Source organism: Dipodomys spectabilis, unplaced genomic scaffold (genome assembly GCF_019054845.1).
Source record: "Dipodomys spectabilis isolate Male_0828 unplaced genomic scaffold, ASM1905484v1 ptg000521l, whole genome shotgun sequence".
Classification (NCBI taxonomy): Eukaryota; Metazoa; Chordata; class Mammalia; order Rodentia; family Heteromyidae; genus Dipodomys; species Dipodomys spectabilis.
The window spans coordinates 232250-245013 of NW_024871198.1; the positions used below are offsets into that span (position 1 = coordinate 232250).

Here is a 12764-nt window from a genome sequence, read left to right on the forward strand (position 1 = left end):
TTGTATATGTTGTATAATAAGCCAGGCTGATTAGCATATCCATCACCTTACATCTTAAGTTTTCGTGGTAAGAACATTTAAAATCCATCTCTAGCAATTTTAGGGCTGTGCATGTTAGTACATGCTTGTAATCCCAACAGTTGAGAAGCTGAGGCAGGAGGCTCATAAACTCAAAGCTGCAAAAAAAATATTTTTGAAAATATACAATATGTAATTTTAAGGTAAGACTGTTTGAAGCTAAGTTTTTCTGACTTTTCCTTCTATATATAGTAAGTATCTTTACTTTGGGGGCCAACAAGACTTTCAGTCTCTTAATTTCTTTTTTTTTTGTTGGTCATGGGGCTTGAACTCTGGGCCTGAGTACTGAGTGGGCCTCAGCTCTTTGGCTCAAGGCAAGCGCTCTACTGCTTGAGCCACAGCATCACTTCCAGTTATCTAGTGGTTTATTGGAGATAAGAGTCTCAAGACTTTTCTTGCCCAGGCTGGCTTAGAACCTTAATCCTCAGATCTCAGCCTCCTGAGTAGCTAGGATGACAGGCCTGAGCCACGGGCCCCTGGCCAGTCTCTTAGATTGTTTCCCCAAACACTGAGATGTGAGAATCCACTCAGATATCAGCAGCTAAACTTAACGAGCCTCTGTGTGTGACTCATTCATTAAGTTATAGCTGGCATATCATGGTGTATTCTCCTAGCACCCAACTACTCATGAACTGAAAATTACTGCGATTTTTCATCATTATCTCCAGAAAGCGCCTGTTGTTAGATCTCAGCCGTGGGCAGGTTTTGTTCTGAGTAATTCCTGACAGCGGATGGCTCATCCGTTTCCAGCCTGGCCTCCTTGTTCCCTGCCTTTTAGCCTTGTCTGTATGTTTGCCTTCCACTTTGATCCAGTCTCACATGGGCTGCGTGCGTGTGTGTGTGCGTGTGTGTGTGTGGTGAGGGTCCAGTTCACCTCCCAAGCCCCGTTCTTTCAGAAGGTGGGGCTCAGCTGCGGGTGAATCCCCTCGCATGCCGTCCTCTTGCACGAGGCTTGGGTTGGGCCGGGTGAATGTAGAGGAAGGCAGCCGGGTGACCTCGGCTTCCAAAGCCAGTCACCAGAGACATGGCCGCTCCTGCCGTGCTCCTGGGAGGCTGGCCAGGACGAGTGGGACTGGAGCTCCAGCGGCACTGCCCTGCTGATTCCCGGGGTTGGACGTTTGTAAGTCCAGTCGGCCACTTGGGCCTTTGTCCTGAGACATATCTGCGCCGACCTTCGGCACCCTTTAAAATTGTTGGTTTTATTTTTTTTCTGTACAGTTGAGTTCCTTATGTATTTTTTGGTCACATAAGTTGACAGATATCTTCTTACATTCTTCACGTCCTCTTTCTCCCTCTTGATTGTTCATTTTGCAGAACAGAAGCTTTTGGGTTTGGTGTAATCATTTGTCTATTTTGCTTCTGTTGCCTGTGCTCATGAAGTTTTATCCTCAGAAGTCTTCATTCAGCCCATGTCATGAAGCTTTTCCTCTTTATTTCCTTCTAGTGGTTTCTTAGCTTTAAGTCTTTAATCCCGTTTGGGTTGTTGCTGAGTGCAGTGACAGGTAAAGGTCTGATTTCATTGATCTGCAGTGACAAATGCCACTCCTTGTTCTCCAGTTTTGTATTTTAACCAGAGGCAGCACTTGATTCTTCCTCGTCTTGTGCTGTAAGGATTTTAAACGGAAGTGTTTACATCAGTGTGCTGAGTCCAGTCTCCATTGGATTGCTACTCTTCTTCATTTAGTCTTCTCTACTGTCTTATAAGATCTTAAGGACTGATAGGATTTTGTTTCTGACAGATTTGTACTTGTCTCCATTTTGAACTTGACCTAACCCAGGTGAGCCTCAGAGAATCCTGCCCAGGTATAGCCAGAACAGTCATACTCATCCTGTGGTTTCCTGTTGTATGCGTGGGATGAAGAGAAATACTTCACATTCTTGAAAAATATTAGAAACATCTTTTCGCTTCTTTTCAATCCTGGGGCTTGAACTCTGGGCCTGGGCGCTGTCCCTGAGCTTCTTTTGCCCAAGGCTAGTGCTCTACCACTTGAACCACAGCACTATTTCCAGCTTTTTTGAGTTTATTGGAGATAAGAGTCTCATAGACTTTCCTGTCTGGGCTGGCTTTGAACCACGGTCCTTGGATCTCAGCCTCCTAAGTAGCTAGGATTATAGGCATGAGCTACTGGCATTCAGTAGTCTTTTCACTTTTTAATAGTAGTTTGCAAATATTGGTCTTTATGAAGAATTCAGTCTGAAAAATGCTGTTCACTTGACTTTTTTTTTTATCTAGGCATAATAGTTTTCCAGGGAAAGAGGCTGTTTTGATATTCAGTCTGTGTAGTTTTCCAGGGAAAGAGGATGTTTTGATATGCAGTCTGTGTAGAGATCTTCAAAGCTGACTTGAATCTCAGTTGACAGAGGAGTTCAGAATCGGCTTTCTGCTTGCAGACAATTGAGCCCTTATTAGCGGTGCTTTCTAATACCGCTGCAGAGAGCAAACCCATCATGCCTGTCTTGCTTAACTAACTTGACCCTTGGCTTCATCATAAACTTCACCTCCTTCCTTCTTTTCTTCCTTCACCTCTGCTTTCCTCTCTGATCATACTTTTCTGACGTGGAGTTGCTTCCAAAGGAAGTAATACCCTTCCTTGATACATAGGCTCTCCGTGGCCAACTGACTCATCTGCCTCACCCAGTCTTCCGTCGTTTTCCAGGACAGTCTTCGTAAGAAGGATGACAGGATTGAAGAGCTGGAAGAAGCACTGAGAGAAAGTGTGCAGATCACTGCAGAGCGGGAAATGGTGCTGGCGCAGGAAGAGTCAGCCAGGACCAATGCTGAGAAACAGGTCTGCGATTTCTGTACCGTTACTATAGCAGCACTTCCCGGTAAACACAAGGTGACACCTAAGCAGCGTCGTTTAGGTCAAGTTGACATGCTGTTGTATGTTTACAGGGTGTCAGAGACCCCCAAGCGTAAGTATTTAGACTCCAGCAGTGATGGAAATGGAGCTGTTCAAGAATTGGCTTGTGTTCATGTAGCAATCTGATTGCCCATGTGTTCATACAGTACAAGCCACGCAATGAGCGCTGAGATGAAACTCAGCCATTGGAGACCCTGGCTTTTTCACCAGATGACAAAACACAAGTGTCTCTGATTTAAAGATGGGAATTTCAAATAGCAGGCAGATGATATGTTGTATAGGTTGTTCTGTTCAAAAAGCAATGCAGTTAGAAAGGAGAATGATAGAGTCAGAAGGGAGAGCGATGCCGTTGGGAAGGTGGGTGTTACAATGACGGATAGAGAAGGCGGAGACACTGCGGCACTGGGTCCCAGACGAGCGCGGGGCTGTTGGCTTCAGGGTGACTTGCCTCTGGTGGGGCTGTCGGCTTCAGGGTGACTCGCTTCTGTGGGGCTGTCGGCTTCAGGGTGACTTGCTTCTGGCTTTCGCCGTTGCTCTTGGGCTCACTTCAGACCTTGCCACTTCTCTTTATGTCCCTGTACCCTTTGGTGAAGAATATCTAAGCTTGGGAGGCAGAGGTGAAGAAAGTGCTAGTAAGTGAAGGAGGTGGCGTCAGTCTGTTCCGAGAAGGTGACAAGGTAGACCGCCTCCCGCAGAGGTTCATGGCATTTCACCTCTGCCGCGACCGTGTCCCTTCCTTGGCTTTGTGGGAGATCAATCAGTCCAGCCAGGTAGCGCAGACAGAGGCTGCTGGGAAGTGTCTCTGTGAGACCGCCGGTGTCTCTGTGAGCTGGAGTGAGGCCCCCACCCGGGCTGCCCTCCATCCCCGTGTGCTACAAGGACACGCTTGCTTAGTGCCCTGTGGACCGGGAATCTGATCTCGGGTGTCTTCAGTGCCTGTCATGGGCACGTGTCTCGCACTCGCCCCCCAGCGGTGGAGGGAGGAGGGCAGGGGCTCATCCTCCCTGACCGCAGCCCTTCAGGGTCGGGGTTGTCTTCCATCTTGACTGAGCCCCTTGCACATTCTCTCCTTTATTTTTCAAATTCCCCCCTCCTTTCTTTTCTCCTTTCTGTAAAGATTTCCTTCTGCTTTTGTCTAGTAACAAGTCTGAAATATCAGACATATACATTTTGGAATTTATATGCATTGCTAGAATTCATATTTTGGCTACTGGTGCACATTTCTTTACCTAGCCTATAGATTTGCCACCATATGTCAGTTCTTCCTGTTGAAGGACATTCTTGCTCCAGCTTGTGTGTGTGTGTGTGTGTGTATGCATATGCATGCATGCTCATGTATTACTGGGTACTGGGGTTTGAACTCAGAGCCTCTGGCTTTCCCTTGGCTTTTTCACAAAGGCTGGTGCTCTGCCACTTGAGCTACCGCTCCACTTCTAGTTTTTTGCCTGTTACTTAGAGATTAGAGCCTCTTGGATTTTTATCTGTCCAGGCTGGCTTCAAACCTTAATCTTAGCTACTCAGAATGGTAGTCAGAATGGAAAAATAAAATTGAGAAGTTATTACTATCCCTAATCTGGCCTTTAGTCTTCTAGCTAGTGAGAGCTAACTGAAAGTCTTGTCTAGCAAACGGTCTTCAACTCTGAAATAGCAACTCATATTCATGAACCATAAATGACATTAGAATGCATAGTGGACATATAAACTGATCCAGTTATGAAAATTTCTTTAATCCTACTTTATTTATTCCTAGTAGGATTGGTACTTCTTACTATTATTGGTAAATTCAATATTAGATTTTCAAGATTTGTGTCATCTTTTCCTGCCTTAAAATAGGATTTTTAATACTGATTGCTTTCATTTGGCTTCATTTGGCTACGTTTTCTAGCTTACAGAAGTTAATTTGAGTCACTTTCTTTACTTATCCTTGTAAGTCATAAGCTCTCTTGTAAGTCGTTTCTGTCTCTGGTGAAGATTCTAGAGATGATCAGCTGGGCAGTCTAAAACTGTTACATATGCAAACAAGTTTCTAGAACCAGGGAGAATTGTTTTCTTTATTTTTGTATGTTAGCAAGATAGCCAGGTTACTTACTGGTTTCTGACAGGTTTTTAAAACTGTTATTAATTCTTAGATCCAAGCTACTGTTGTTCAAAGATGTTTTATGTTAAAGTGGAAGACAGCGTTTTGAAGCATTGCCAGTAAGCATGTGGAATGTGCCTGTTTTTTGGTTAAGACCTGAAGAGACGAAACGGTTAAGCTCTCCTTGCCATCGCATAATCAGGCTCCTGTTGAAATTGAGAGCCCGGTGGGTCTAGATCCTGGCCCTCATGTCTGGGAGCTCCTCTTCTCTGTCATGGTGACTGGTGGTGACATCAGTCACTTGACAGGTCCTAGAGCAAGCCTGCAGGAAGGACGTCACATTGGCCTCCCTGGTGACAGCTGGCTGCAGACCATGCCGCAGTGGACAGGGGCTTCAGGTGCCACAGGCTGCCGCTTCCAGGCCTGCCGTGGCCGGCGTACTGGGGGAGGGTGTGGAATGGCGGTGCCCCCATACCAGAGGTGACCATGCTTGGCTTCCCCGGCTGATCTGAGAATGTATATGAGATGATCAAAAGGTAGAAGAAATGGTCTGTAGTAAGGCAACCACGTATCGTCCTGCATTTCCGTTTGTTACTGAAATTAACAATGTTCAAGTACTGAGATGCGTTTGATTTGAAGTCTATAATAAGCACAGTCTCCAAGGACAGATAGGGAAGAAGAATTAAGGCTCTGTACTATGGATGTAGCCACTTTCAGACACATAGAGTAAGTAAGATGGGGTGGGGGCCAGGGGTGGAGGCTTTTCTAACCTGCCTTCCATTTCCCCTTGGAATTGTTACATATTTACACACTGGATCCCGGTGTGAACTGAAGAGCACTCGGCTCAGATGGGTAAGCTCCAGTGCAAGTGGACGTGGTTCTGTGCTCAGTAACTGTTCCAAAACGGAAGCTCCCTGCCCCTGTGTTTAAATCATGTTCATCTAAGCATGCCAGAGACGATTTGAAATAACAACAAAAATGGATCTCAGTTTTAATAAAGCACTTAGCAAAATCTTAGAATGCTAACAAGTATCCTCAGATAATAGGAAAAAAGGCAAGAACACATATCCTCTTGCTAGAGTCATGGCTAGTAATTTCACAAAAAGCAAATAAGAAGCCTATATATAATGAATATGGCAGTGAAAATCATGGCGCTTTCTGATGCAACAGAGCTAGCTGAGAACCTTTGGATTCCTTTGCTCTAATCTGTTTTCCTAATGCCCTTAAAATTCACCGTCATCAAATCTGGATTATCAGAACTTTAGCTGCCATGACTTCCTCTGTAACTGCCAGCTGGGGTCAGACAGCCACTAGAGAATTCCTGACGTGAACCCGAAGCCCAGGCTTCCCTTTACTCCACGACCACGTGATGTGCCACGTGAAGTCCATCTCTGAGCGTGAGTGGTTTGGAACAGAAATTCCTAAAGTAACGCATTTGGATTTGTCTTTAGTACCAGTTTTTTCCTTTTGAAAGTGTTTGGCAAAATGGGAAACGTTTCTTTTTTTTTGTGGGGGGGGGGCGGTGGGGGTCCAGTCATGGGCCTGAACTCTGGGCCTGGGCGCTGTCCCTCAGCTCTTCAGCTCAAGGCTAGCGCGCTACCACTTGAGCCACAGCGCCACTTCCGGCTTTTTGTTTTCTGCTTATGTGGTGCTGAGGAATCGAACCCAGGGCCTCGAGCATGCAAGGCAAGTGCTCTACCACTGAGCCACCTTCCCAGCCCAGAACCATTTCTTAATGTAGGTTTGTTTTCATTTTTATCCAACAAGAGCGCTACATCTCTGTTTTCAAAAGTTGTAACTAAATGGAAAGATTAACAGAACTGGAAACAAAACAGAACAAAACCAGCGGGCACCCTGAATGCTGCACGGGCAGATGGGTCCGAGGCCTGCGGACGCCGTGTTCCCAGCAGACGTGATGTAACAGTTGGGTGTGATCGTGTGACACCCTGCGTGCATCCCCTGCACCAGAAACAGCTTCCGGAATCTGTAGCACTTTGGGACAGATGGTGAATAATACTTTGCCTGCGGTGGCGTCTTGGGTGGCGCTTTCTGAGTTCCCTCCTGCTGGAAGTGTGACAAACCTTGTTACTGAAGATTGGGGCCGCCGTGAGCCACATGCTTCCCACGGGGTTTTATGCGCAGCGTGCATTCTCCTTGGCTGTACCTGGGCTCTGTTCTCAGCGAAAGGTACTTTCCCAGAGGGATGTGCGTGGTGGGGTCAGTTCTGTTCTACCGGACAGAGCCCATGCAGGTGTGCCCTGTGCTGCCCGCCGCTTACTCCCCGCTTCATCGCACGATTGACAGTGAGCTCACAGTGCGTCGCACCACAGCCGAGTGCTGTGGGTTCTGCTCTCCTCGTTTCTCAGCTGTGACTTAGGGTAAGTTCTGTAGTCTCCGTGAGCTTATACAGAACGACAGCTGCGTCTGTGTGGGAGACGGCACCGTGCCACACCCCGAGAGTCCACTGATGACCTCCACCAGGATAACTTGTGAGGATTGTAGTAACCTACAAGATGGCCTGCAGATATCATGACCAAAAGAGTCCTCCGTGTGCATCACACACACACACACACACACACACACACACACACACACACACACACACACACACACACACACACACACACACACACACACACACACACACACACACACACACACACACACCCTTCCTTGATGGCCTGCAGATATCATGACCAAAAGAGTCCTCCGTGTGCAACACACACACACACACCCTTGCTTGTGCCCTCTGGGATGCCAGAAACTAAATTGTAGCTTTTGACTTTCCTCCTCTGGCAAAGTGAGTTTTTCCAGATAGGGTTTTGTGCTAACTTTGCAGCCTTGCACATAGGTGGAACCACAGACACATGCCACCCCGTCTGGCTTGACTCTGAAACAGAATCTCACTTTACCTAGCCGGCTTGAACTGTGCTCCTCCTGACCTCTGCCTGCCTACGTAGCTGAGGTTACCGTGTGGGTCTCCCTGCCTGGCCACGAAGAACTCTTATAACGCTGGTTGGTCCCATCATCACAGGTGCTCCTCAGCAGAGGCTCCCAGCCCTGAGCACGCCTTCACGATAGTGAAGCGGTGGCTCTTTTCCATAATGAAATGAAGTTAGGGTTTTGCCCATTTGAAATGTCCAGATCCTTTCAGCTGAGGGAGTATTCAGAATTTCAGGTTTTATACGGCTGCTCAGTATTTACTTTATCCTAGAAGAAGATGGTTTTACAAGAGAACTTCTCAGAGCATCATGTTCGGGGGAAAATGTCGCCACCCTTCCTTTATTTGTGCTTCTCTTTCTAAATTATTCACGTAGCCCAAACTTGATGGATGCTCCAGAATTCTCAGACCCAGGTGCAGCGCAGTAAAATGATGGTCTGCACCTGCTTTGTTACGCTTATGCACACACAGACATACACACACACACACACAGGCTTGAACACAGGGCCTAGACTGTCCCTTAGCTTTTTTTGCTCAAGGCTGGAGGGCTACTACTTGAGCCACAGCACCACTTGTAGCATTTCTGCTGGTTAATTGGAGATAAGAGGATGTTCCTGCCCAGGCTGGCTTCGAACTGATTCTAAGATCCCAGACTCCTGAGTAGCCAAGATTATAGGTGTGAGCCACTGCTGCCTGGCTAAGTTCTTCACGTTATTTCTACCCTTCTTTCTTCCAGGAGACCCCTGGAGCTTCTGTGGACAAGGAAATTACTAAATTTTTGTTTCACTTAGTCAAAATGCAGCCACATGTTGCCAAAACAAGCATATTAGAGGAGATACTTAATTTAAAAAACTCAGTCTGCCAAAACAGTGGTTTGTTCTCAGTGCATTAAGGCAGACTTTTATTTTTCCATCTTTGATGCAGTGTTGCCAGCAATGTTGTGAGTTACTGGTCTGTGCGATTACACGCTGGTCCCAGGCTCGTCCTCACCTCTATATTTGTCAGAGCACCAGGGTGACAGTGGCTTTGAACATGCAGGCCTGTGCTTTCTGATGTCTGATTTCTCAGGCTCCACCAGGAGTGACAAGTTTCCATTGTAGGATTTATCTCCCTAAGCCATGTGACCAGACGAGAAGAAGGAAAAGGAAACTGGACACTGCTTGAAAAAGAAGTGTTCCTTCCACACGGACAGGTTTCCCACCTCCTTTTACATTTTTCTTCATTTGTGAAAGGTCGGGTACCACCACATAATAGCAGCCAGACACGTGGCCACAGTGCCAGGAGAGAGGGCGGCCAGCAGTGTGGGTCTCCCTCTTCTACCAGCGAAGCTCCTCTGGGCGCTCCAGTTTATAGACATAGCCCGAGTTTCCAGTCCCATGGGAGTGTGCACCACATCTGAGACGTGGCAAAGTCCCCACCCGAGGAACACACCCACCCAGAGCGTCACTTGCTGATTTTTATCTGTTCTAACCCTTTGGCTGTGTTCATTTAATGGGAAAATGCAACATTGTCAGGATGTTTTCTACCTCCCAAAGCTGCATGGCAGGAATGTGGTTCCTCTTCCTTGCTGTGTTTGTGACCTTTTCTTCTCAGGCCCTTCATCTGATCAGGGAGAAAAGAGAGAAAGGGACTCATCACCAAACCCCCAGAGTGGGTCTGTTACCGTTCGCTTATGTCAAGAGCGGCTGCAAAGCCAGGCACCAGTGGCTCACACTTGTAATCCTGGCTACTCACCCCGGAGGCTGGATTGGAGGATTGTGATTCAAAGCCGGCCTAGTGGCTACAATTGGCCAGTTAAAAAGCCAGGCTAGAGGCATGGCTCAAGGAGTAGAGCACCAGCCATGCAAGCAAACCCTTTGAGTTCTTGAGTTCAAGCCCCCAGTACACAGCAGATGAATGCTCAGGTGCACTCACGTGTGTGTGCACATACACACAAGTATCACTAAGAATTGCTTGAATAAAAATTTTAATGAACAGATTGGAAAATAAATTCAGTGTCTCCACATACGCTGACATGAGCATAAGAAGTTAAACGTTTAAGTGCTTTGGTAGCCTCTGAGACTGCTTTGAGACTTTGAGACTGTGGTCTATTAGAAGCAGTATCCCCTTTAGAGAAATGAGTTGCTAACATCACTGAGTCTCTCCTCCTGGTTTCCACCAAACACTGTCCAAGAAGTAAGCCCATCATCTGTGCTCCGCTGTGATGGAGCCCTCCCTCCTCCTCCTCCTCCTCCTCCTCCTCCTCCTCCTCCTCCTCCTCCTCCTCCTCCTCCTCCTCTTCCTCCTCCTCCTCCTCCTCCTCCTCCTCCTCCTCCTCCTCCTCCTCCTCCTCCTCCTCCTCCCCCCCCCCCTCCATCTTAGCCTGTATCTGTCCACTGTATCTCATTCACTAGTGTCTGTTCTGCATCAGGTCATCATGGTCTTAACTTCCTTCTTCAATCACCTTTGACCACCCTCACCTGAAGGGCAAGCTTGTCTCTCCTCTGTTTCTGTTGCTGTTTACGCTTCACTTCAGCTTAACCTCATCCTGTATGTTTGCATGAATGGTCAAGCCATTATCCTGTCATCTTCTTAGAACGACTCTTTGCTTCTTCCAGGCTGTGGCACTCAGCGACAGCCCTGAAGGCGTTCATGGAAAACAGCTGGGCCCTCACTAACCTCTGAGCCAGAAACTAGCCATGTCTGGAACCACCTGCTACCTGGTCTTCCCCACTTCTTTCCCAGGGGCCTTTGCTTCCAGTATCTCTTTGTTCCTGGCTCTCAACCGTGGGGCCCACTTTTCTCCATTTTCACTCAGCAGGGCCTCTTCCCTCTACGCGAAGTTTCCTGTCCTTTGAGGGATACTGTCTTTCCCATCAGTTGAACCTGCAGCTCATTTGTCTCCCCCAACCCGCTTCGGATCCACTATCCTGGACTTTGCTTCTGTCTCTAGTCTGCTTAGACCTTCCTTGTATTAATTCTGAGTTTTGTCATTCTAAATCTCCTTGCTCTTCTGATCTGATCTCTTTGGTGTCCTCTGTGGGTTTGGGAACAAAGGCCAAAATCCCTAACGTGGCCTGAGTTCCTTCTTTGTCCTGTTCCTCCCTCTCCTGCCCCATGAGGGGCTACTGTACATGTGGCAAGGTTCAAAGCCAACCTGACCCAGGAGATGATCTCATCTCTAATTGACCAGCAAAAGTCCAGAGTGGAACTGTGGCTCAAATGGTAGAGTGCCAGCCTTGAGTAGAAGAAGCCAAATGAGAGTGCGAAGCCCTGAGTTTAGACCCCAGTACACACACACACACACACACACACACTTAAAAACATAAAGGAGAGAACTAGTGAATTTCTTGAGTTAACAGTCTGGCCTGTGTGGTGACTACTTAACTACTAGATAACTTCGGGGTTTTTTTTTTTTTTTTTTTTTGGTGCCACTTCTTTTTTCTTCTGATCGTTTTCTTCATCTGGAGATGGACTTCCAGCCCTTCCAGGAAACGACAGCGAGACTCTAAGCATCCTGGAAACCACAGACGCCCTCTGCTCTCCAAGCCGGGGCGGTGGATCTTGAAGGTATAGGTGCCAGCATCCGAGGCCCTGTAGTCGCTCCGATTTCTTAAGGAAAATACGTTGTGGTGAAGTCATTTATTCCCTTCTTATTCCCACTCAGAGTCGATCAGCTTGTGATGTAAGCGCACCGTCTGGTCCTGCTGGCACTCACTGCCCAGCCCAGGGCCCTCTCCTTAGCGTGTTACTGCTGGCCAGTAAGTTATATGCTTGAATCTTGGCTCTGGTCAGGGCTGTGTGTGTGTGTGTGTGTGTGTGTGTGTGTGTGTGTGTGTGTGTGTGTGTGTGTGTGTGTGTTAAAAGTACTATGACCTGCAGCATATTTTCAGATAATAGAGTAATTTAGCAGAAGATGTATCTCCTCCTTATACTTAGCTCTTACTACATTTGTTTCTCAGTAATGAGACTTGGCCTTCTCCAGCAGCTGCTGGGTGGTAGGCACAGAGTGGAATAGGTACTTGAATCTGCTAGCTGCATGCATTACCCTGGTTGGCAGAAAATGAGGGTGACCCAAATGGGACTGTGAAAGTCTTGCCCTGTCTTGGGACCAGAGCAAATCTGGTGGGTGGCTGGAGATCCTGGTTTATGGTACCGATCTTTCCTTGTATTCTAAAAAAACTGTAAAACCTACTTGGAAACATGTGTCGTCTGAGACTATAAACCATGTCAGTCTGGCACGCAAATGGATGGGAAAATTAAGCCTTCTCTAAGAAAACTGCTCTACTAACTAAAACTCTGAAAGTAAAAGTATTGATTGACAGGCAAAACACATCTTTTACACATGCCAGACTAGATGCCAGGAAAACACTTCCAGAGAAGCAGTTGATTACATATGCATGCATTTCGTAAGTTGGCTCCTAAAAAGATCCTTAGAGAAGCTGGCAGCTGGTGGCTCACACCTGATCCTAGCTCCTCAGGAAGCTGAGATCTGAGGATTGCATCTTGAAGCCAGTATCCCTGGGGACTCTTTCTCTTCCATTAACCATCAAAAAGCAAGAAGCGGTGTCATGGCTCAGGTGGTAGAGCACCAGCCTTGCCCGTCTACCTTGGTGATCTCTTAAAGTAATGCAGGTGCTGCCAGGAGCCAGCTGAGCACAGTCGCCACAGCAGTGGTCAGGCAGGAGGTGCGCCCTTGATGGGCGTGAACCCCGCTAGGGCGGGGGCTTGCTCTGTCACTGTGTCTGCAGACCGGCTCTCGGTGGTACCGGGCCACTGCTGCGTCTGCATAGGACCCAGTGAACAGCAGGCTCTACCTCCATGG

The 12764-nt window shown here is 47.5% G+C and overlaps 1 protein-coding gene across 6 annotated transcripts in view; it reads left to right on the forward strand.

Annotated features, from left to right (window-relative positions):
• Positions 1-12764, forward strand: part of Erc1 (ELKS/RAB6-interacting/CAST family member 1) — a 135314-nt gene that overhangs the window by 78714 nt on the left and 43836 nt on the right. For all 6 annotated transcript variants that reach the window (XM_042670134.1, XM_042670136.1, XM_042670137.1 and 3 more), the window contains one exon: positions 2736-2867. In XM_042670134.1, the coding sequence (XP_042526068.1) occupies positions 2736-2867 (132 nt within the window). The remainder of the gene's footprint in view (positions 1-2735; positions 2868-12764) is intronic.